Genomic DNA, 26,796 nt, shown 5'->3' with positions numbered 1-26,796 from the left:
ATTAATGCTCCCTCCTTCTGGCCATCTTTCCTCATCTCCCAGAGGATACTGTAGCCAAGCCTGGGTGCAGTAAAACTTGAGTTGCTTTTGCTGAAGACTTTCTGGATCAAGGTCTTTCCAGTGTTTTAATAAGCAGGCAAGGGGGGATCCTTCCTGGATCCTTGAGGCTTGATTCCCCATCTAAAAAGGGAAACAAGGGAAAATTGGTCAACGTAACAGAGGTTTCTCCTTTTATCTAGACATCCCCAGATAAGGAGAAACTCTAGTGGGAGAGGGCGTCCTGCTCTCTCTTGCTCCTTCCACTGCCACCTGTGGGTAAGGTTGTGGAGGATTTACAGATACTTCAGGTGCACCCACCCCCCTGAAATGATCTTTGACCAATCTTTTATCTATTTTGACTTGCCCCGTGACCCAGGTAGGCCTGGTTCTCCTCTACCAGCTGAAAGCTTTTAATTTAAAAATAACTCTATCAAAGTAACCAAGAGGGCTTGCATGGCCAAAGAGAGGACCCCTGTAGAGGTGTGGATGGGGACTCCTGATGAAGTAGTTTTTTGTCTCCCTATATATTCTGTGAGGCACATATGCTTTTTATGAAAAGAGAGAGTGTCTGAAGGCTTTTGCTCCAGTAAGGGGCAAAAAATGGAGAAGACCTGAGGTTTTTGCCTTTTAACTGTTTATTTTTTTCTTTCCCCTGAGGGCAGGCTGCAGAACCTGTTTAACCAGTGAATCTGATGCTTGACAAAGACAGTTAAGCCTAAATTGGAGACTAACACTTTCTGTAGGAATTTTTCCCAAACTCCCTGAAGAAAGAAGCTCACTGCTGTTTAGAGCAAAAGGGGGAAGGGGACACTCATCCTGAACTGCCTGGGAAAGGGGGAGGAGATGCTGAGGGTTGGGGAAAAGAGAGTTCCTAGGCTCAAGGAAGCATGAGAAATCTGATTGTCTATTTGCTGCAGACGTGGCTGGAGAGATCCAAGACTTAGCTGCCTTTGGAGCCTCAGGGCGGGTCAGGAAGTTGTGTGTCTCCAGCCTTTGAGTGACACCGGGGAGTGCCCCGGCCAGAACACCTTTTATGGCTTAAAGACAAACTTTCTTTTCCACTGGCTGTTTTTGGACCTCCTCTTAAGTGGGTCAGGTCTTGAAAGAGAGAGTTAGAGTTTAAGGAGAGGAAAAAAGCCTCGGTGCACTGAAGTTGGACTCTGCCCACTTAGCATTGGCAGTGCAGTATAAACCCCTGCCCAGCATCTGAGTTTCCTCAGATTGCCTGCCTTACAGCTGTAATGGGCTTGGAGCTTTTCCTCAGTTTCCCAAGGAAGAAACCCTCCTTAACAAGACAGAGAGAGAAGTTCAGCCTGAGAGTTCCACCGTAGCTAGGCTGTGGGGGGGGGGGGTCTCTCCTGGAAAATAGACTCCACCAGAGTGCCAGACAAATCACGGTCATGTTCCTAGGCAGCCTTTCCCAGTTTGGCACAACCTATACCAATCTTAGGTGCTGGCTGGTCCCTTCATGGTTGCCAAATATGATGCACAGATGACACGTGCAGGAATTTCAGGTGCTCAGGGTTCTTGGGCCTGCTCTGAGAATGAAAGCACAGACAGACTCCAATAGCAGAGGTCAGACAGATTTTATTTGTAGAAAAGAGAAAGAATGCATATTGGGGAATGCAGGGGGACCCGGAAACTGGTGATCCCATGGGTGAGGGTGAGGAGTGGAGTTTTATAGCCTTTTTTTGCATTGCCTGAGGGTAGAGATGCCTTTCAGATGTAGTTGGGCATTCCCTAGGGAGGAGAAGTGTCTCCTTGACCTCCCACAGTCTGTCCTTCATAAGGATCCAGCTTCCCAAGTCCCATTTGTTAGACAAACTGTCTTTTCTCTAACATGTGGTTTAACACTTTTGTTGAGAATCAGATGGATGTAGGTGCATGGGTTTATTTCTTGACACTGTATTCTATTCCTCTGATCTACATACCTGTTTTTATGCCAGCACCATGCTGTATTTGTTAAATGTGTCTCTAGAATAATTTGGAATCGGGTATTGTGAGATCTCAGTATTGCTTTGTCTATTCAGGGTCTTTTGAGCTTCCATATGAATTTTAGGGTTGATTTTTCTAGTTCTGGGAAGAACTAGAGCAACCTGATAGCCATGGGTTCACAGCTCTAAATTTTGTCATGACTGCCTATCATGGATGCTTTCTATCTACATACTGTGGCAGGGTGTCCCCAGGATCCCTGACCTATGATTGTTCCTTGTTTTCAGGTCCCTAGAATAGCTTAAACTGAAACAATAGATTCCTCCGAAGGTGGTACCTGGCTATAGCTTTCCAAGATAGGAGGAGCTACAAATTGTCTTTCTTCCTCAATGCTAGCCTGTCATGCATGAGGAGTCATGTCATGCCAATCATTCCACTGTATTGAAGGCTTGTGAGAACTGTGGTTCCTCCTGTGACTAGGACTATTCGTCTGTTGTCACAGGGCTGCCTAGCTTACCTTGTGGTTGTGGCTTTCGGGAGCCAGGTTGGAGCTGAGGTCCATTTTCTACTTTTCCTTTGTGCCACCTTTCTGTTTCTCTGTGCTTTTTAGCTGGCCTATCACCCTTCTTGACTCCTGATGCTCTTTTTCTCTTTGTATATAGTCTCTCCTTTGTCACTCTGAATTTTCTCATTCACATTCATATGGCGAAAGCTCCCAATCTGCCATTTTACATGGAAGTTTTAAGAGTAATTTCTTATATCTGAGATCAAATTGGATTCTTAGGTGAAACATGGAATTTAGAAATTGGTGTGGATTCTTCATAAAGAAGTATTTTGAATCTAGTAATGATATTAGAAAAATAAATTCACCAGTAGAAAGTACACTATGATGTTAAATAACATTGAATTTTCTAATTCTAATTTTTGCAGAGTGGCCAAAATAGTCGCTCCCAAAAAGATAAAACTAGCTGCAGCTGAAGGGGAGCTTAAAATTGCTATGGATGGTCTTAGAAAGAAGCAGGCAGCCCTTAAGGATGTTCAGGACAAGCTGGCCAAGCTGCAAGACACACTAGAGCTGAACAAACAAAAGAAGGCTGACTTGGAAAACCAGGTATACATGGACACACACAAGTGTGAGCAAATTCTCAAGTGTTGCAAATAAGAATGATACTCACATAGCACAGGACACACCAGCCCTGACTGACTGCCTCCTTCTATGGGATCTGTTCTATAATCTATATTTGCACAAATATAGAACCTGTGTTATTCTGAATGGTCACTTTTAGTTTAAAGAATATAACCAATAGTTGGACACATAGTTGCTCACTATATTCTTCAATATTGCTACATGTTTGAAATTTTCTTTGTTTTTATAACAAAATATTGGAAAATGTTGGAAATATAAAATGAACTTATACATATGTTTATACTAAATGTCTACTTCTGGAGGAAAAGTTTTAGCTAAGATATTTTTCTTAGTAGTTTCTAATGACAACTTTACTGTAATCTAAGGTCTAATTCAGCTTATTATAAGCACTTTTAAAAGAAGACTAGATAAAGAAAGAAACTAGGAAGGCAAAAGATAGTTAAAGAAAGAAAATTAAATAGAAAGATTTAAATTTGAATCAAAAATATTGCCCATTACATTTTTTTATTTTTCAAGCTTATCTGTAGATAAGCTGATATTTTATATCTTTTAATCTAAAAGTACTTAAAAAAACATTAATAATATTGGGAAAAATATAAGATAAATTCTTACTTCGAAATAATGTAAGTGCTTTAATTCTTCTTTTCTTGTAAATTATATTTCCATTTGAACCTCAAAGTAGGCTTTACTTAATCTTTTCTTCTGTCAGGAATAACAATGGTAGGGCTGGAGGCCTAGTTCAAGTGAGAACACCTGCTTAGCAAGTGAGAGACCCTGTACTGCCAACAACTATATTAGTAATAGTGAGAACAATAATTCTAAATCACTTAAAATTTTTTAAAAATTACTGAGCAATATGATACAGGCATATTGCTGTTATATAGGTTGAAGTGGCTTTTCCCCAAGTTTGCCACCTTCATAAACATCCCTTCTCCCCCTCTTTTTAATCAAATTGCTTAATTACATACAACCAATTTTGGTTGATTGTCTTACGCACAAAGTAGGCTCTTAGCTATTGATTGATGTCTTAACTCAAACTTAGTTGCCAGTATCTGAGTCACTTGATACCATTTAGCAACTAGTAAAAAGGCCTAAATTGTTAAAATTTTTAACCTTTAAAATCATCCTTACACCAACAAGTTAAATGAGGAAAATGTTTGAATAGACTATTTGAAATACAATGCATCCAGATTATTTATTTATTTTTGTGGTGCTGGGGCTAGAACCCAGGCTCTTGTACATTCTAGGCAAGTGCTCTACCACTAAGCTACACTCCCACCCCACCCCTTTTTTTCAGATCATTTTAGATGAAGGGAAAAATCTATATTTGCAGGAGAATATTGTTGTCTTAACTTTCAGTGTCTAATACTATAGGGCATTTCCTTAGTCATTCTTTAATTATATGATGAATAATCTATGAATTTCATAAATTGTATTAAAGTAAATACTTTATTAAAAAATTATAGGGTATCATGAACTTAGTCATAGTGAGAGATGTCACATTTTTCTTTTACATAATGTCTTTGAAATGTCAGGCCATTTTGTAATCTAAAAAATTTATTTCTGAGGTTGAAATCTTGCAGAATTTTAAACTCGCTTGTGGATGTAGATTAAAGTTTATTTTTATTTTTGAGGTTGACTTGTGCAGCAAAAAACTGGAACGAGCTGAGCAGTTGATTGGAGGCCTCGGAGGGGAGAAAACTCGATGGAGTCACACTGCTCTGGAGTTGGGGCAGCTGTACATCAACCTGACAGGTGATATCCTCATTTCCTCAGGAGTTGTTGCTTACCTGGGAGCCTTTACGTCTAACTATAGACAGGTGAGAGCACTCTGGACTGCTTCCTGGCCCTCCTCCCATCAAAGCCACCTTGAGTCTCAGGGCTTCTTTCTTTCTTTGTTTTGTTAAGTTCAAGGAACAGCAAAATATTGTTAAATGATTTTCTAGCTGTGTATTTTAATTTATGAATTGTCTTGATAGCCAAAAAATGTTATATGAAATATTGTTCTAAAGTTTAATTTTTTAGAAACACAAAGATATACTTTAAAATGTAATGTGAAATGGTAGACTCTAATGATAAAATTTCAGTTCCTAAATAAAGGAATCAGGCCTGAGTGTGAGTGTGTGTGTGTGTGTGTGTGTGTGTGTGTGTGTGTATGTGTGTTTGTGTGTGTGTGTGAGAGAGAGAGAGAGAGAGAGACAGAGAACATGCATTCTCAATTGATAGCTCTGCATGAGTTTTAAGAATATGTTGTTTCACAATCTCTTCAGAAACTGAAGGGGAGGAAAGGACAAACCTGCCTCAAAGTCTCAAAGGTGGCTTCTTAGAAAATAAATTCCAAATTCCCTGCTTTGCATTCCCACACCTTAGATTGCTTCAGTCTTTTCTCAGGTCCAGTTCCTCACTCTAGGAGGTAATCCTGAGCCTTCCATTTCCTGTCTCTCCCATTTTTCTGTTCTTTTCCAATGAGACCCAGTATACGCTTCAGCTTTCTTTAGAAAAACTGAAACTCAACCTAGTATGTGGTTCTGTCAAAGCTAGAGAAAGAGTAGAGAAATTCAAAGAATAAAAAGAGAAAAGGTGGGGGAGAGATTAGAATAAAGAGAAGAGAGAAAATGAAAATTAAAACATTTGGCAGTAGCTTCTGGTGTCAAGCAAGGAGAGAAGGAGTAAGGGAAACTCACCTTCATGGAAACCTTTAGAGTTTCACACAATTTTCTCATATATGGTGTCAATTGAGCCCCACTTAATTTCAGGACTTTCTCCTAAACAGAGTTGATTCTTAGTGTCTCTTATATGGTTTGCTTGTTGTTTTTTAGTAGCTCTGTCCTGGAGCACAATCTTCATACTCTTTGGAGCTTTATCTATTCATTTGTATCTTCAAATGTCCAGGATTTTCTCATTAGCATCTTACAGTTCAAGTAGTAAACATTTAATATAACACCATTTATTTAATAATGGTGTAGTTCACTTGACAATTACAATTTCAGAAACTGAAAATTACAAAGTTGTCCAGAATTGCTCAGAGCCACATATCTTATTAGTGACAGAGCAGGAACAAGACCTGTGATCACCTGAAATCTACTCTCCTACATCCTCATGGAACAATGGTCCACAGCATGGCTTGGGTGCCTTGCTGACTACTGTTTAGCATTTCACAGCCATGCAAATAGTATATTAGCTTGACCTTGTATGCTTCCCCCGACAGACCCATTCTAAGGGACTGCATCTTGCTGATTCATTCATCACCCCACTCCTACCAGATGGGGTGTCGCCAGTCAAACCACCACATAAGTCCCTGGAGGAGGCCTTAAGCTCCAGAACTGAGACCTTTGAAATTTACTGATAGAAGCAAAGCCACACTAAAACTAGTCACAAGATAGAACCAAGCTCAAAGCTCTGTCCATGAACCTTCACTGTCCTAACACTTGATTCACTTATTCCCATCCCATCTCACCTCTGAGAAGGCTTGACAGTAGTTTTACCCTCATTGCTTTACTACGTCATCCGAGGATTTACTTTTCATCTTTAGTCTCTGATAGATATGAGTTCATTCTCTGATTCTTCCTTGTAATCTTAACTCTTTTATTTGTGTTTCTCAGGTCAAGACAGTGGGGTACCTTACACTCCATCAGTGGTTTCTCATTCAATTTTTTGATTTGTGTGAGTGTGTGTGTGTGTGCACATGTGTGGTGCTGGAGATTGAACACAGGGCCTCACACATGCAAGGCAAGTGCTCTCCCACTGAGCCATCGCTACACGTACCCATCCTTAATTCTAAGCACAAAGATTGTACTGACAATGTCAGTGCCCTGCCCAGGTCCCCTCCTGGCCTCCATATGCTCTCATATCCAGAGCAGCAACTGTGGCTCCATTTTTTTTTCCCATTCAGTTTTCTTTCAGATCCTTAGAACCCACTTCATCCCTGATTGAATAGCTAAGATGTGCCTGGGAATTTACTTCCCTCTGGGGCAGCACTAATGAATGATTGGCAGAGGCAGGAGCCTGTTTTGTCTGATTGGGACAACTCCAAAGAATAACTTATATTTTGAACTAGATCCATATTTGTCATCCTGGACAAGTATCAATTCAAAGTAGATTAAGGATCTTACTACAAGATCTGAAACTTTGAAGCTAGCTCAGGAAAGAGCAGGGAATACACTGGAAGCAATAGGCATATGCAATGACTTCCTCATTTGAACTCAATTGGCTCAGCAACTAAGAGAAAAGATTGAGAAATGGAACTGGGTGAAATTAAAAAAGCTTCTGCACACCAAAAGAAATGGTCTCTAAATTGATGACACCAGCCACAGAATAGGAGAAAGTCTTTGCCAGCTATGTATCAGACAAGGGGACTGATAACCAAAATATACAGGGAGCTCAAAAAACTAAACTCCCCAAAATATCAATGACCCAATGAAGAAATGGGCAAATGAACTAAACAGAGTCTTTTTTTAAAATCCAGTGTTTTATTATAAGAATGTTCAAAGATACAAATGAAATGGAAAGATATATGTGTACTGAAACTCCAGTCTTACCACTTAGACTCCATAATTAACATTTTGTGGTATTTACAAATCCATATATCTGCTCATTTATTTATTTTTATAACTATTGATTGGTCTATTTTTTCTGGATTTTTTGGGGGGAGTACTAGGGATTGAACCCAGAGTCTCATGCTTGCTAGGCAAATGCTCTATCACTTAAGCTGCAACACCCTTCCCCAGCCTTCTTGGGTTTTTATTTTATTTTATTTTATCATTTTTGCATTTACTTACATGTGTATACATTATTTGGGCCACCTCCCCCAGCCTCCAAGCAGAACCTGTTCTGCCCTCTTGTTTACCAATTTTGTAGAAGAAAAAACCATAAAAGATAATAAGAAAAACATTGCATTTTTGCTAGTTTGACATAAAGATAGCTATTCGGGAAGATTCCTTGTGTTGTTTTCATGCATATGTGCATTACAACCCAAGTTAATCCAGTAATATTATTGGACATGGGTCGCACACTAAGGGGACACTGCACATAGGAGGGATATGGAAAGGGAAGAAAACCAAAAACTTGAGTGTGGTTGATGTGCTCACTGTATAGGAACAAATATAGTAATCTTAAACTGTCAGAGGCCACTATAGGAAAGGGACCAGGAAGTAATGAAGAGGTCTAGTAGAGATGAACCAATTTGGATTGTAATACATATATGCATGAACAGAGCCTTTACAAAGGAGGAAGTCCAAATGGCTAAAAAATACATAAAAAAATGTCCACCATCCCTGGCCATAAAGGAAATGCAAATCAAAACCATATTAAGATTCTAACACACTTGTGTTTGAATAGCTACCATCAATAACACCACTAACAATTAATGTTGATGAGGATGTGGGGAAAAAGGAATCCTCATACACTGCTGGTGGGTATGCAAGTTAGTACTACCACTATGGAAAACAGTATGAAGACTTCTCAAAAACTAAAAATAGATCTGCCATATGATACATCAATACCACTCCTAGGGATATACCTGAAGGAATATGAGTTAGGTTACAACAAAGGCTCCTGTACATCCCTGTTTATTGCAGTAGTGCTCTCAATAGTCAAGCTATGGGAACAGCCAAGATGCCCCACTACTGATGAATGGATAAGAAAATTAGGTATTTATATACAATGAAATTTACTCAGTCACAAAGAAGGATGAAATTTTGTCATTTGCAGGTTAATGGATGGAACTGGAAAATATCATCTTAAGTGAAGTGAACCAGGCTCAAAAGGCCAAAAGCTGCATGTTCTCTCTCATATGTGAAATATAGACCTAATACAAATGCAGCAGTATTATGAAGCACTGGTCACACTAAGGGGAGGTCATGTATGGGAGGGGTATGGTAAAAAAAGAAAACTATGAACTTGAATATTGTTGATACACTCTCTATATGAGAATGAATATAGAAATCTTAAACCAACTGAAACTACCATAAGAAAAGGACTAAGGTAGAATGAAGAAAATTAGAGGAGTTAAACTAATTGGGGTTATAATGCATATATACATGGAAATATCACAAGGAAATGCCCTGTGTAGCTACCTTTATTTTTTTTTTTCATTTTTCTTCTACAAAATCAGAGAACAGGAAGGTGGAACAGGTCTTGCACCAGGGTGGGGAGGGAGGAGGGAGGAGGGAGGGAGCTGGTACCAGTGGGAAGAGGGAGATGATGGGGAAAAGGTGCAAAAACCGTGTACACATGTATGTAAGTACAAAAATAATACCTGTTGAAACTCTTCTAGGAATTGGGGGAGGGGTGGAGAGCAATGGAGGGGATGAATTCAAGTATGATATATTTGATACATTGTGAGAACCTTTATAAATGCCACAATGTACCCCCACCCAGCACAACAATAAAGGAAAGAATAAAAGAATAACTTACACTCACATGTGGTGATCCACGTGGTACATCTGGGGCTGGATTGCAAAGAGGCAGGGTAACCAGAAACAACAGCAAACAGGACCATCTACACACTGACAAAAAATAGAGCCTTAGGACTAGCAGAGCACTGTTGCCAGTCACAAGTTCCATCTGAGAAAGTGCAGAAGAGTGCATTGTGGTTGGGAACTGCCTCTCTGTGCTTCCCATCACACTGCGTTGGTGTGCTACCAGAGTAGAAACCTAACAAAAGACTAAGAAAATATGAGTGGAATGTGCCTGACTTCTGCAACACTGTCAAAGACCAAACCTACGAATCATGGGTATAGAAGAATTTTCCTCCTTCTCAGAGATACAAACTAAAGGCATAGATAACTTACTCGATAATATAATAGAAGAAAACTTCTCCAATCTCAAGAAAGGGAGGGACATCCGGGTACAGGAAGCTTTCAAAACACCAAGCAGGCCAGATCAGAAAAGAAACACCCCCAGACATACATACAGTAAATACACAAGACAAAGAAACAGTAAATACACAAAACAAAGAATTTTGAAAGCTGCAAAAAACAATGTGATAGGTCACATATAAAGGCAAAATCATCAGAAAATCAACAGACTTCTCAACACAAACTCTAAATACAAGGAGAGCATGGAATGATATAGTTCATGCCCTGAAAGAAAATGACTGTCAACCTAGACTAGTCTGTCCAGCAAAACTGTCCTTCATAATTGAAGGAGAAATTAAAACTTTTCACAAAAAGCAAAAACTGAAAGAATTCATGACTACCAAACCAGAACTACAGAAAATACTTTTTAAAGGAATCCTGTACGCTCAGAAAAAGATAGACATAACCAGGAGAATGTAAGAAAGAACAAACCCACTAACCAAGTAGATCAGCGAACAAGGAATAAGGGTAAAGTAAACACCAAAAAAATAAATAAATAAAAACTTGAAAATACTTCATCCCTTTCAATATTAGCACTGACTGTGAATGACCTTAATTCCTCAATCAAAAGATATAGAACCTACCAAGCATGTGGACCCTGAAAACAGGAGTAGCAATAGTCATATCTGATAAAGCAAATTTCAGACCAAAATTAGAAGAGACAATGAAGGTCACTAAATATCAATAAAGGGAAAAATCCATCAAGAGGAAATAATAATTCTTAATATATGTGCACTAAACTACATTTTAAAAATCTGCTGTATTAAAAGAACAGATAAACTCCAACACAATAATAGTGAGAGTCCTTGATACTCCACACTCACCAATATATAGGACACCCAGACAAAGAAATCTCAGAATTGATTGATGCTATAGACTAAATGGATTTAACAGACAGCTACAGAGTATTTCATCCAGCTAGTGCACAATGCACATTCTTCTCAGCAACCTACAGAACTTTTTCCAAAATGGAACATATTTTAGGACACAAAGCAAATCTTAGCAAATGTAAAGTTGAAGTAACTCCCTGTATTCTATCATACCACAGTGTAATAAAACTAGAATGCAACAGCAAAAGAAACTATGGAAAATCTTCAAACACATGGAGAGTGAATTACTCATTGTTGAATGACCAGTGAGTTATCCAAGAAATAAGAGGGGAAATAGAATCTAATGAAAATGAAAATACAACATACCAGAACCTTTGGGATACAGCAAAGGCAGTGCTTAGAGGAATGTTTGTAGCTTCAAGTGCCTATATTTTAAAAAACAAAACAAAAACAAAAAACAGTGATCACAAATAAATAGCCTAATGATTCACATAAAGCTGTTAGAAAAACAAGAACAAGCTAAACCCAAAACTAGTATACAGGAAGAAATAATAAAAACCAGGACCAAAATCAATGTTATTGAAACAAATAAAACACTCTACAAGAAATCAATGAAGGAAAAAAATTGTTCTTTGAAAAGATAAATAAAATTGGTAAACCCTTAGCCAATCTGACTAGAAGGAAGAAGGAAAAGACCCAAATTAATAAATTAGAGATTAGAAAGGGGATATCACAAGACATAACAATGAAATACAGAGGATCATTAGGAAATACTTCAAAAACCTATATTCAAATAAACTGGAAAATCTAGAAGAAATAGATAAATTTCTAGATAGAGCCGGACAACCAAAAATGAACCAAGAAGAGATAAACCACCTAAATAAGATTGAAGCAGTAATAAAGACTCCCCCAACAAAAGAAAGTCCAGGATCCAATGGATTTACTACTGAATTCTACCAGGCCTGTAAAGAACTAATACCAATACTCCTTAAATTTTCCCATGAAATAGAAAGGGAAGGAACACTACTAAAGTCATTCCATGAAGCCATTATTATACCCATTTCAAAATAAGACAAGAATACAACAGATAAAGAGAATTATAGGCCATCTCTATAACTAACACAACACAAACATTTTCAGTAAAATACTTGTAAAGTGAATTCAGCAACACATGAAAATGATTATACACCACGATCAAGTTGGTTTCATTCCGGGATACAAGTGTGGTTCAACATACACAAGTCAATAAATGTAATGCAGCATATAAACAGAGCTAAAGACAAAAAATACATGATCATCTAAATAAATGTAGAAAAAACCTTTGACAAAATTCAACATCCTTTCTTGGTAAAAACTCTGAAGAAACTGGGAATAAAAGCAACACAGTAAAGGCTTATATGACAAAGCTAACAGTCACCATCATACTAAGTGGGCAAAAACTGAAATCATTTTCTCCAAAGTCTGAACAAGACAAAAGTATTCATTCACCCCACTTCTAGTCAATATAGTTTTGGAATTTGGAGACAGAGCAATAAGACAGTGGAATGAAATAAAAAGGAATTCAAATAGGGAAAGAAGAAGTCAAATCATCCTTATTTGCAGGTGATATAATCGTATACCTAAAAAAACACCAAAAAACTTCACCAACAAGCTCTTGGACATCATAAATACTTTTATCAAAATAGCAAGATACAAAAATCAGTAGCTTTTCTATACACCAACAATTAACAGACTGAGAAAGAAATCAGGAAAATAATCCCATTCATGATAGCCTCAAAAAAATCTAGGAATATGTTTAACAAAGAAACGAAAGACCTCTGTAATGAAAACTGTAAATCACTGAAGAAAGAAATTGAAGAATGCATTGCAAGATAGAAAGATCTCTTATGTTCATGGATCAGTAAAATCAGTACTGTAAAAATGACTACACTATCAAAAGCAATCTATATGTTCAATGCAATCCCCATCAAAATTCCAATGGTATTCTTCAATCAGCCCTAAAGTTTATATGGAAACATGAAAGACCTCAAATAGCCAAAGGAATCCTGAACAAAAATAGCAATGCTGGAGGTATCATGATATCTGACCTCAAACTGTACTATAGAGCCATAGGAATAAAAACAGCATGGTACTGGCACTTAAGCAAACACAAAGACCAATGGAACAGAACAGAAGACTCAGACACAAATCCACCCAGCTACAGCCATTTGATTTCTGACAAAGGACCCCAAACCATGTGTGGGAGAGAGGATAGCCTCTTCAACAAATGGTGCTGGGAGAACTAGATATCTTCCTAAAGAAGATTGAAACTGGACTGCAGTCTCTCACCTTGTACTAGTGTGAATTCAAAGTGGATCAAGATCAAGGATCTTAACCTAAGATTTGAAACTGTGAAACTCCTACAGGAAAGAACAGAGAATATGCTGGAACGCATAGGCATAAGCAATAACTTCCTGAACAGAATTCCAATAGATCAGCAGTTAAGAGAAAGGATCAGCAAATGGGGCTGCATCAAACTAAAAGGCTTCTGCACAACAAAGGAAACAGTCACTAGACTGAAGAAAGTCTACAGAATGGGAGAAAAATCTTTGCCAGCAATGTGTCTGGCAAGGGTATAATAACCAGAATACACAAGGAGCTCAAAAACTAACCCCACAAAGAGTCAGCAACCCATTGAATAAATGGCAAATGAACTGAATAGACAGTTCTCAAAAGGAGAAGTACAAATGGCCAATACATACGTGGAGCTCAACATTCTTGGCCATCAAGGAAACGCAAATCAAAATGACTGAGATTTCACCTCATTTCTGTCAGAATGGCTATCATCGATAACACACACAACAACAAATGCTGGTGAGGATGCAGGGTAAAAAAGAACCTTTATCCACTGTTGGAGGGAATGTAAATTAATGCAACTACTATGGAAAGCAGTATGGAGGTCCCTCAAAAAACTAAAAACAGACTTACTGTGTGATCCAGTTTTACCACTCCTGGACATATACTGAAGGAATGTAAACCAGGATACAATAGTGCCATTTGCACACCCATGTGTATTGCAGCACTATTTACAATAGCCAAACTATGGAAATAGCCCAGATGCCTATCACTGATGAACAAATTAAGAAAATGTGGTGTATATATATATATATATATATATATATATATATATATATATATACAATGGATTATATTCAGCTGTAAAGAATGAAATTATGTTGTTTGCTGGTAAATAGATGGAACTGGAGATAATCATGTAAAGCAAAGTAAGCCAAGCACAGGACAAAGGTTGCATGCTTTCCCCTATATGTAAAGCTAGACCTATAAGATAAAGATGCACATAAATACATATATGATCTTACATACACACACACACAAGCATATATATATAGAGAGAGAGAGAGGGGAGACAAGATTACAAAAGTGGGTCTGTCTGAGGGGACTATGGGAAGATGGGAGAGGAAAAAAGAATGATAGTGAATAATATAGAAATACATTGCATCTGTGTGTAAAGATGGCATAACAAAATGCACTGAAAGCTGTCAAATAATGGGGGAGCGGGGTGATGGAGAAGGAATAAGTAACAGAGAGTTTAATCTGATTAAAGTATGATATATACATGTGTGAAAAAGCCAGGTGATATCACCTGAACAATACATATATACTTTAAAAAGTGAAGGACAGGAAGGTAGGGTAAAGGAGAGGGAGGTTGAAGGAGGGCAAATATGATGGATGTATTTTATATTCATGTATGAAAATAGAACAATGAAAAATGTTGAAATTATTCTAAGAAAGGGTGGAGGATAGATGTGGGAGAATGATGGAGTGGGTGAATCTAATTAGGACTTATTGTAAACACATATGTAAATGTTACAATGAATCTCTCTGAACAACTAATATATATATGCTAATAAGCAAAGAATATTAATATTGAAAAAAGAAGCTGGGGGGATGACAGCACCTGTCATGCCATCTTGGCCAGCATCATCTACACATACAGCACATCCTTCCAGCCTAAAGGCTGGTGCCAACATCACGCATGTCCAAGCCTGTTGACACCTTCCCTTCGTCTATTCCTAACCTATTTCCTCTCCAGTCATGTCTTTCACTATTTCTGAAGCTTTGGATCTGTAACCCAAGCTTAAACATTGACTTTTCATTTTCTGAGTGTGAACCTTAGCTTGAGACATTGTCCTGGCTTCTGGGTAGGATTCAGCAAATTCCATAATGTGCCCTGATCCTTGAGGGAACCTTATAGCATTATGATTGTGCATCCCACAGGGCATGTAAGAGCCAGAAAATAAATTTTTCTGTGTTCCCTACTAGTTCAAAATAGACTTACTTTTATAATACTGTATTAAGTTTTTCTGCATAGTTATAATTTAATGAAAATACTTGGAGGGCTGGGCATAGTAGCTCATATCTATAATATCAGCTAGTTGGGAGGGAAAGTTTGGGAAGATCATGGCTTGAGGCTAGCCCAGGCAAAAAGTTAGCAAGACCCCATTTCAATCAATAAGCTGAGCATGGTAGGGCATACCTGTGATCCCAGCTTTGCAGCAAGCATAAGTAGGAGAATCATGGCCCAGACTAACCACAGCAAAAACCTCAAGACCCTACCTGAAAAATAAATAAAGCAAAAAGGGCTTGGGGTGTGGCTTAAGAGTCAGAGTGCCTGCCTGGCAAACCCAGCACTGCAAAAAGAGAGAGAGAGAGAGAGAGAGAGAGAGAGATAATATGTAGAAAAACATGGTGGCTTTCAACTACTTTGTAGAATGAAGCTTTAGAATAATACTTGGTAAGTAATTTTTTGGATACAAAATTCTGACTTCATTATGTTATCGAACTAGATTTTTTCTCAATATTGATTATAGCCAAGTGCATAGTTGACTTTAATTTTAATTTTATTTGAAAAACTCTGTTAACACAGATCATTTTTGAGGTAGAGTTTCAACAGTAGTTTATTTTCTGAGTGAACAAAGTTTGTGGAGGAGTTTACAAAGTATTGCTTTGGTAATCTCCAGCCTCATTTCTAAATGTTTCTGTGAATGTTTTAAAGAACCAAACCAAGGAGTGGACAAATTCATGCAAAGGAAGAGATATCCCCTGTTCAGACGATTACTCTCTTATGGGTACCTTGGGAGAAGCTGTGACGATTCGAGCTTGGAATATTGCTGGATTACCTTCTGACTCATTTTCTATTGATAATGGGATCATCATAATGTAAGGAAAAAATTTTTCTCACAAAGATCCTTATTAACTAATCAATAGATATATTTGCCTGCAAACCCTTTTACAATTTTAGGTAGTAAACTTTCAAGTATCAGAAAAATAATTAGGTAATTTAAATATGAATAATCACTTCCTTTTATTAATATTGAATCAGTTGAATATCGGTGCTATAGTAAACAGACAAACTAAATTACTTTTGCTTAATTTTTAACCAGCTTTTGGAAAGCAGAGGAAAAACTGCCATAAGTAAGTAAAGTCCAAAATTTTTGTTCCCATAAAACATGAAATTATGTTATTCTAGGTTACTAAACGTGCAGCAGTGGTTCTGGGGTGGTGTTGGCTAGGTTGTTTCAAATTCTGTCCTAGAACCTAATATAGGACAAGTTTTAATCACATGGATACATTTTTGGGTCCTGGACTGACTGGGACTCTCAAGACAATAGCCTGTCTTCTTGGAATCTCCTGGTTAGTAGCTAAATCCCATGAAGACTGCCTAGAAGAACAGTAGGGTGTTCAGCCACACCCACGTTCCACCTCCAGAAATCGAGGCTTCATCCTGTCCCAGTGGGAAGAAATTACCAATGGTGTTATTTCCAAGTGCATGTTACTTTGGGCTTTTTATGAGTGAGCCAGTCTTTTGGGGTATTTAGTTGGTTGGGAATAGCACAAGTACTTCCTTATCATTTGTAGGAACATACCCAAGTCTGTGTTACATGATTGTTGTCATTAGTTGCTTGTTTACCACAGGAAAAGAATTAATATGATAGCTCTAAATTTAAAGTAAAAATTTTAAATGATAAAATAATTAAAAATAAAGTGAAATAGTTAAGGTATGAACTTGAATTATTAAAGTAGAAATAACTGTTACTCTTAATTTTTTAAGACTAGTTACTTAATTTTTAAGACAAGTTACTCTTAACTTTTTGTATGCAGTATGAAAATCATTTCATAAATAAAAACTCTGTGGCTGGCAACGTAGCTGGGCTGGGGGCGTGGCTCAAGTGGTACAGCACTGCCTAGCAAGTGCAAGAACCTGAGTTCGACCCAATGCCGCCAAAAACAAACAAACAAACAAACCCACCACCTTTGATGGGTACATTTCTGTATTCTGTTATGACTGTTCAGTAAATTATCTTGACATATGCATTTCTTTAGAATTTATTTCCTGAATTGTTTGTTCTACAAGTATGTGATGTATGTACAATTTGGTTATAACATGAAACAAGGTAAAATTTGATGAGACCCCATGAATGAAGTTAAAGGAATGTTTACTATTAGATCCTTGAGATGGTTAAATCCCTCCTGTTGGGCCTTTCTGGTAAATAAGGCAAAAAAAGAAAAACTATCACAGTTTCCATTTAACCAAGTAAACCTTACTTAGACAAAATTTTCCAGGAACTATCTTAAACTTAATTACAAGTTTAGATAAAACATTACAAAACTTTCTTCTGGGGGACTAAAATTAAATCCTGGGTTCTGTGATTCAGTAATAAAAATTAATCCAGAAATAACATTAGAGAATGTAAATAAATAATAAAGATGTGCATTAGCTTGCAACTAAAGTAGCAGATTTTTAAACACCTTTTGTAGAGTGATAGTTCATTGCTGAATTACTGGCATGCAGAGGTGATTAATGTTATACTAAATCTTAGAGATTGAAGTATATGGGAAATTTCTGAAATTCTGTAAGTCCAACTTTTATTTTCACTTTTGTGCACAAGTACCAATCAACTTGAGCATGAAGAATAGTCCATTTGTTTTTGTTTTTTTTAACTGATTTTGTTAGTGTTTCTGCTATTGCTTTCCTCCTAGAAAAGAGCTTTGACTTTTCTCAAGCTCTTATAAATATAGCTGGTTACATCCTACAGAGCAGTAATTATGTCTTTGTTTTGATTTGCAATTTATATGCTTTTGTTCTACCTACAGGGCATCTGTAAACAGTCTCCATCTGAGGCCATATTGCATCTTATTTTCTAACAAACAAATGTACCTTTTCTTTTGAATCCAGTCATATTTTAAAAATAATGGAACTATTGATGAATATTTCTCTTTTTAAGATTGTAAAACTTTCTTTTTAATGTTTTCATTAGTATATATTCATTGTACAGGGTGTTTCATTGTGACATTTCCATATAGGCGTACAATGTATTCTGGTTTGGTTCCTCATTTTAAAACTTCCAAGGATTACTATTCAAGACAACACACACACACACACACACACACACACGCACACACACACACACACACACACGCACATGCGCACATACACTGCAGGAATGACAGAGGTAGAAAACAGTGTAAATGAGTCATAACCCTTATATTTTTGCTATTTATATAAAAAAATACTGAAATATCAGTAAAACTTGTGATTACAACTTCACTAACAAGAGCATATTAGCATTGTTCATTATTGCCTTTTTGTCAATATGTGTTGGTAATCTTCTTCTGAAAGGTTTCTGAAGAGGACCATTTTGAAATATCAGATTATTTACTTGCACAATGTCTCCTTCCATTCCCTAGAAATTCCTGCTTGATAATCATAATACCCAATGTTGAGCACTTACTAAGGGCCCAACCCTGGGTTAAGTGCTTTTTTTCATGCTATGTTGGCTGAGTATAGCACTGGTTGTTTAGGAAAACTGTAAGAATCTCTAAAGTTTTGATAAGTTATAGTGTAATTAAGTTTTAGGGCTGACACCTAAAAGATCCTTGGTTAATCAGAATTTCAGAAGTTAGTGATAACATTAAATATAATGGGATCATATCTGAACATTTCTTGGGTAAAGGATTAGGATTGCTTAACTGCTTAGTAGGTAGATCAGACCAATGTTTAATATAACTCTACTTATGAAAGCAAATTTTCATTTCAGTAGCTATAATAACTAGAGGACCACCTACCTTCTCTTGTCTGTTTTTATGCATCTGTATGTGTGTGTGTGTATGTGTAGAAGAAAACAGCAAAGCTCCCTGAAACACACCACCATTATGTGTTCAAATTCTGTGTCCTGCATGTAGACCTCTGTGAACATGTATTATCATTGTTAGAAGTCTGTATTTTGCAAAAACTGGAAAGAGCACCAAATAACAATTCTGTCTAGACAATAACAAAAGAACAAACCTGTCAAAACCTGGAACGGTGAGTGCTATAAAATTTCAGTTTCCATTTGGGAACAACTGGCTTTTAAAGCATTTGTAGATTTAAGAATGTTTGATGGAGAAATAAGACAGGAAGAGTGTGAGGAGAAAAGTATTTCCTTGTCAAAAACTAATGCAAAATAATGGTGGAGAAGAAGTAAGCAAGTAAACAGAGTACTTGTCACTTTGAATACAGGATTTCCTTTCATTCAAAAATTGAAGCTATTTAAATCAACATTTGCTGCATATTATAGGCTCCTACAATAATTGTTGGTATATCTTATTTTAAAATGTGCTATTATCTTTTCTATCTTCCATGAAGAATATGTTCTTTGAAATTTTATTCATCTAAAATTCTATGTAAGTCTGGTTCTGGGGTTTGAACCCAGAACTTTGCACTTGCTGAATAGACTACCACTTTAGTCATGCCTCCAACCCAGAAACCCCAATTTGTAGAAACAATTATAAACTGAAGTCACATTGTCCTGTCTTTGAATCAAAAAGGTATCACATGGTGAACAGTTTTTAGTGAAAACAAGTTTGATATAGTTGCTAACTTGGTACAGAACAACATCTGTGTGTAATTTACATAGACCTTATACACAAAGAGAGAGAAGGAGAGATGGGATACCCACTTCCTCCAGAACAATTTGATGAAATGTTACCCTTTGTCCATCAAGTTTTCCTTTGCATCTTTGTTGAAAATCAGTTGTCCATATGCCTGGGGTTTATTGCTAGACTCGTTATCTGTGTCATGACCTATTTGTCTTGGTTGTGAGTACATATTGCCACTATTGTCAAAGCTTCACATGAAGTCTTCAAGTCGGGAAGTGTATCTTCTAATTTTGTTCTTCATTTTCAAAATTGTTTTGTCTAGTTGTTACCTCTTAATATAAATTTTAGAATCAGATTTTAAATAGCTACGGAAAGATCCTTCCAGAATTTTGATTGGACTGAATTGGTAATATAGACCAACTTAAAGTAGTTGACAACTTAATAACTCTTCTGATTCATGCTCATAGTATATCTCTCCATTTATTTAGGTCTTTGATTTCTTTCATCAGCGTTTTACTGTTACATTTATATATAGTATTTAATTTTTGTGTGCTATTATAAATGGCACTTTAAATTTTTTTGGTTCCATTGTTCATTGATCATATTAGGAAAAGAATTCCTATTTTCTGGAAGAGATTTTTGCATGTTGACTTTGTATCTTGTAAATCTTTTAAAACTCATTTGACTTTTTCTGTAGGTTTGTTACAATATTCTATGTAGACAACTGTCCTATCTGAAAATAGTGACAATTTATTTTCTTTCTTTCTAATCTGTATGTCCTTTATTTCTTTTTCTTGGCTTATTAAACTGACTGTGGCTTCCAGTGTAATGTTGATTAAATTGGCCATTGTTACCCACTCAATCTAAGGAGAAAGCAAACACCTGTGCCATCACATGTGGTATTAGTGGTAGGTTTTTACTCCAGTCCTGTGTTCTTTTTTATTGGGTAAAACAAATTCCCTTCTGTTTCTAATTTGCAGAGGACTTTTAGCATTAATGGATGTTAACTTTTATCAAATGTTTTTTCTGCGTCTATTGAGATGATTTTACAGATGTTTATGTATTATCTGATAATATGGCAAATTATATTAGTTAGCTTTGCATTCCTAGGATAAACTCCAGTGGTCATGATGTACTCTCCTGCTTATATATTTCTGTATTCAATTTGCTAGTGTTTTATTGAAGATTTGTGCGTTGATGGTCATGGGAGATATTCATCTATGTTTTCTTTCATTTAATGTCTATGTGATTTTGGTATCAGTAATGCTGGTCTTAAAATAGGAATTTGGAGGACTTTTGTCCTATTTTCTAGAATGATTTTGTCGACAGATGTTTGGAAGAGATGACCAAAAGAATTTTATGTCCCTGGAACTTTCCTTATTGAAAGGTTTTATCTATGAATTCAGTTTTAAAACAGCTGTAGTTCTATTCAGGTTGTGTCATTTTTCTTATCCAAAGTTTTGATATTTTCTATCTTTAAATAAATTGGTCGGTTTCATCTAAGCTGTTAAATTTATGAGTTTGAGTGGTTTGTAATGTCAGTGTATGGACATCTTTTTAATGTCCATAGGGTCTGTTAGGGTAATCTCTTCTATCACTCCTGATTTTTCCAATTTGTGTCTTTGTTCTTTTCTCTTGGTCAGTGGGCTAAAGTTTGATAAGGTTTGTTAATCCTATCTGGTAACAAACATCTGTTTTCATTGTTTTTCTCTATTTTTTTCAATTTCACTGTTTTCTTCTCAGATATTTATTATTTCTTCTGGTTGTATTAGAGATAAACTGTGTTTCTTTCTCTAGTTTCCTAAGGCAGACACTCAGGTTATTGGTTTTATAGTTTTCTTTTCTAACATAATCGAGTTAGCTATAACAATAATATAACATATGGATTTAATATAAATTTACCATATTTCTTTAGCTACATAGCACAAATTTTTATGTTTTATTTTATATTATTTTATTTTTTCAGTGCTGGAGTTGATCCCAGGGTCTCAGACATGGTAGGCAAGCACTCTATCACTGAGCTACAGCATCCTAGGGACAGGGTCAGCTCTATGAAACATGCAGATTAGAAGAGACCATTCTAATTCTACATAATCTGTTCCAGAAAACAGGAGAAAAGCCTTCCCAATTCCAATTTTAAGCCCTGATGTGTTTTAATTTTCATTGCCTTTAGAATGTTTTCTAATTTTTCTTCAGATTTCCTCCTCTTTGATTCATGGGTTACTAATAATGTATTTCCAAATATTTGGAAATCTTTAAGAAATCTTTCTGTTATCTTTTTTAAATTTCTAATTTATTTCTGTTATGTTCAGATGATGTACATTGAGTGATTCCAACTGTTTTAAGTTTTTAAAGTTTTTTTATGGCATAGATATAGTCTATTCTTAAATCCTCCATGTACACTTGAAAAAAATGTGTTCTGTTGTTAATGGCTTAAGGGTTTGTTAAATGCCATTTAGGCTGAGTTACGTGATATGTTGTTCATGTCTGATATCTTTCCTGATTTTCTATCTAGTCATTCTGTCTTCAGTTTTATCAGTTTTAGCTTCATTTATTCTAGACCTTGGTTGTTAGATGAGTACACATTTAGGACCATTATATCTTCTTGATGAATTGATTCTTTATCATGAGGTAATGTTCCTTTTACAACTGATAGATTTTCTTATTCTCAAGTCTGTTTTTTTTCTGATATTATTATAACCAGGCAAGGTTTCTTTTGATGAGAGTTTGCATTGTGTTTTTCTAAGTTCATTGTACTTTTAATATAACTATATCATTATATTTAAAATAAGTATCTGTGAACAGTATAAACTTCTATTTTTTTTCTTTTTTCTATTGTATTTTAAATTTTAAGTTATACACCAAAACATAAAATTTGTACATATTCTTCAGTACATAATGAGGTAGCATATGTATTGCTTTAATCAGGCTAAAGATATTTATCTCCTCAAACATTTTTCATTTCTTTGTGGCAAAGATTTTAAAAATTATCTATAGTCACCATCCTGTCAAATAATACCCCAGACCTTCTTGCTTCTGTCTAACTGTAACTTCATACCCATTGATCAGTCTCCTGCCCCTACTGTCCCTAACCTGTGGTTACCACAAATCTACTCCCAACTTCTGTGAGATCAACATTTTTAGATTCCACATATGGTATCATGCAGTACTTCTCTTCCTGGCTTATTTTACTTAATCTCCATTCCATCTATGTTATCCTAAATGGTCAGGATTTCACCCTTCTTATGAATGAATAGTATTCTGTTGTGTACATGCACCATGTTTCCTTTATCCATTGTTCATTTGATGAGCAGTTCGGTTGTTTCCATTTTTGTCTATTGTGAACAATGCCATGGTAAACATGAGAATGTAGAAGTCTCTTCAACATTCTATATTGTATTGTGGTATGAATAACATATTATTATTGTTGTTGTATGAATAACATGTTATTCATTTTTCCTAATCTTATTTTTCCTGTTTATTGTTCAAATTTGACCCATTTTGTATTATCTGTCTTTAAATTTACTGGTATTTCTCTTGTCATCTTCTTTCTACTATCAAGCCAAAATAGTGGAATTTTTATTTCATGTGTTACATTTTTTTAAGTTCTTTTTATCTTTTCTGTTTCTATGCTGAGGATGTCTGTCTCTTTTTCAGTTTCCTTTAAAAAATTCACCATTATCTCATGAAGGATTTCTGTAATATCTGCTTTGAAGTTTTTTTTTTCTGATAACTTTAACATCTTCCATTTTCTTTGAGAATTAATCACATTCTGATTATTTGGATGCCAAGCGATTTTGTGTTGTATTCTTGCCTTATTGGGATTTGAACTCAGGAATTTGCACTTACTAGGTAGGCATTCTAACAGTTGAGCCACCCCTCTAGCCCTTCTTTGTTCTAGTTATTTTGAGATAGGGCCTGGGTCAGCCCAGACCACGATCCTACTGTTGTACACTTCCTGCTGTAGCCGGGATTGTATTGTATTCCTAAAACTTTTGAATATGAAACTCTGTATCATATTAAAATCCAGTGAATATGACTGATTTTTGTTTTAGCAGTCAAAGGACTCGATTCATTTTAGACCAAAATTTCGGTCTTTTCCTTAGTGGATAATGCCTTCCACAGTCTGTCCAGATTTGAAAACCTTTGATGGGCTTTTTGAATCTGCTGCTCAGCATACGTTATATGAATGTGTGCTTGGGACTTAGATTTACGCCGTAGTTCAAAGCCTATGGTAACCTTCTTCAGAGGGGTTGTGTACATGCACAGCTTGAGCAGTGAGCCCAGGGCTTGTATCCTCATTCACAGAGTGAGTGAATCTTGTCTTCAGGTCTTTCCTCTTTAGGATTTCCCTACAATTTTCACATCCCAAGAGCCCCTTTTCTGGCAAAAGTGATGGAATTCTTTTACAGTTTTATTTTCATGTAATGTTGTACACTTTCATGTTAGCACCTGGCAAAAGTGGCAGAAAAAGGAGATAAAGTACTTGGGTTGCCTCTCATGATCTGTGGACAACAGAATCCACTTTTGTTAATTACTCTTCATGGAGAGATGGAGTTTTCTCAGTGTTGTAGGAAACTGCACCACTACTTGCCTCTACCATGGTAATTCAGTGATCTTGGAGCAGAAACAGAAGAGAAAAGCAAAAAAGAAACAATCAAATAAGTGAATAATAAAAAGAACACACACACAGACTTCATTCCATACTCTCTGGCTCATATCATATATGGTCATTTTCTTATTTCTCTATTTTGTGTTTTTGTCCTGTGTGTCTGCTATACAGTGTTCCTACTAAGACAAAATACAAAAAGAAAAAAACAAATCCAGGAAATTTACCATGTCATTATTGGTCATTCCTCAAAGTTTGACATTCCTGTCATTCACTCATTATTGTTTATATCTTAAAATCTGTAAGTAGTTCTTTTCTTTATTTCATACAGGATGTTTACGTAATCAGTGGAAGGCATGGGCTCTAAGGGACTCAGCTTATCTTGGTCAGCAGCATCAAAGTCCTTTCCCCTGATTTTGAAATGCTGTTCATTGGACCAGTATTTTCTATGCAGGGATAATCATTTAGAGAAACTAATTTTTTTTTTTTTTGGTGGCAGTGGGGTTTGAGCTTAAGGCCTCATGTTTGATAGGCAGGCAGTCTTACCACTTGAGCTACTCCACCAGCCTGAGAATTAAAATGTTAATGAGTTAATTTGTAGAATGTTTGCCATATGATTTTTGCTGTTTCTAAATTAGTAAATTAATAAATACAAATTGTATTTGACTGAGGAAAAAAAAAATAAGGAAGAATGAGTATGGGCCTTTCCTCAAAGGAATATATAATTTAGTTTGGTTAATGCAGTTAAGGAATTATAAAATTACCATAATAGAATACTATCATCTATGAAAATACCATAAATGTAATATACATAAATTGCTGAAGATGTTCAGACAGAAAGAGATTAAGGAAGGCTTTGTGAACTACATAGCCTTTGAGCAACCTTGAAACATGAGCAGGACTTAAACATGAACAGGTGGGGAAGAAGTACATTTTTGGACAAAGAAACAGCATGAACATGTGTACTGTGGTTAAAAAAATGTGGGAGTAGAGGCACCTGCACACCCATGTTTATTGCGGCACTATTCACAATAGCCAAGTTATGGAAACAGCCAAGATGCCCCACCACTGACGAATGGATTAAGAAAATGTGGTATTTATACACAATGGAATTTTATGCAGTCACAAAGATGAATGAAATTTTGTCATTTGCAAGTAAATGGGTGGAACTGGAAAACATCATCGTAAATGAAGTTAGCCAGGCTCAGAAGGCCAAAAATTGTATGTTCTCCCTCCTATGCAGGTTATAGTCCTAAAACAAATGCAGTAATATTTTGGACATGGGTCACACACTAAGAGGAGAATGTGCACGTGAGGAATAGGGAGAGGGAGGGAAACCTAAAACTTGAATGTGGTTGATGTGCTTACTGTAGAGGAGTGAATAAAGTAATCATAAACTGGCAGAGGCCACTACGGGAAGGTGACCAGGAAATAGTGAAGAGGTCTGGTAGAGATAAACCAATGTGGGTTGTAATACACAAGTGCATGGAAGCAATGCTAGGAATCTCTCTGTATAGCTCTCTTTACCTCAAACTAGCAAAAATGCTATGTCTTTCTTATTGTTTCTTATGTTTTCTGTTCAACAAAATTTGAGAACAAGAGGGAAGAACAGGTTCCTCCTGGAAGCGAGGCACGGAATAGGAGGGGGCGGTGAGAGGCAGGGAGGAGAGGTGTCCCAAACAATGTATACACATATGAATAAATGTAAAAACAATTTAAAAAATGTGGAGACAACAGAAAGAATAGTGAATTATTCAATTTCTTTTGGGAGACATAAGTGCAGTTTAACACTTATACACATTTCTCCAAACCTAAAAATATTTCTAAAGTATGACAGAATAAAAACTTTTCCATACTAAAATTTTTATTTCTTTATAATATCCTTTCATATACCCTTATTTTCTTAGGCATATGATTCTCTTTTTATTAGTTAATTACATCTAAAGTAGTACACTAATTTTTGTCTCTTTTCTGCCTAAACAACATTATGGACTAAATTGTGTGTCCCCTCCCCCCAAAAATTCCCATGTTGAGGCCATAACTCACAATGTTACCTTATTTGGAACGGTCTTTAAGGTTAAATGAGGTCATAAGGTTGGATATGTAGTCTAATAAGAGCCCTTATAAGAACAGACGCACTAAGGTCTCCTGCACTATGTGAGGACACATTAATACGTCAGCCATCTGCAAGCCAAGGGGAAACTGGCCCTGTGGCACTTGATCCTAAGCTTCCAGGCTCCAGAACTGTGAGAACATATCTGATGACTAAGCCTCCAATTTGTAGTATTTTGTTATGGTGGCCCAAGTAGACTTATACATTATATAATCCTGATACTAAGAGCAAGGCACGGCCAGGAGCGGTAACTCATGCCTGTAACTCTAGCTACTCATGAGGTAAAGATTGGGGGGGGCTTGTGGTTTGCAGCCAGCCTGAGCAAACAATTAGGGAGACTCCATCTCAAC

The 26,796-nt window shown here is 36.4% G+C and overlaps 1 protein-coding gene across 3 annotated transcripts in view; it reads left to right on the top strand.

Annotated features, from left to right (window-relative positions):
- Dnah7 (dynein axonemal heavy chain 7) overlaps nt 1-26,796 on the top strand; it is a 310,589-nt gene that overhangs the window by 201,806 nt on the left and 81,987 nt on the right. For all 3 annotated transcript variants that reach the window (XM_074071306.1, XM_074071307.1, XM_074071308.1), the window contains exons 44-46: nt 2,902-3,082; nt 4,753-4,938; nt 15,862-16,025. In XM_074071306.1, the coding sequence (XP_073927407.1) occupies nt 2,902-3,082; nt 4,753-4,938; nt 15,862-16,025 (531 nt within the window). The remainder of the gene's footprint in view (nt 1-2,901; nt 3,083-4,752; nt 4,939-15,861; nt 16,026-26,796) is intronic.

This window comes from Castor canadensis, chromosome 4 (genome assembly GCF_047511655.1).
Source record: "Castor canadensis chromosome 4, mCasCan1.hap1v2, whole genome shotgun sequence".
In the NCBI taxonomy this organism is placed as follows: domain Eukaryota; kingdom Metazoa; phylum Chordata; class Mammalia; order Rodentia; family Castoridae; genus Castor; species Castor canadensis.
This window is presented reverse-complemented; position numbering and strand designations above follow the sequence as displayed.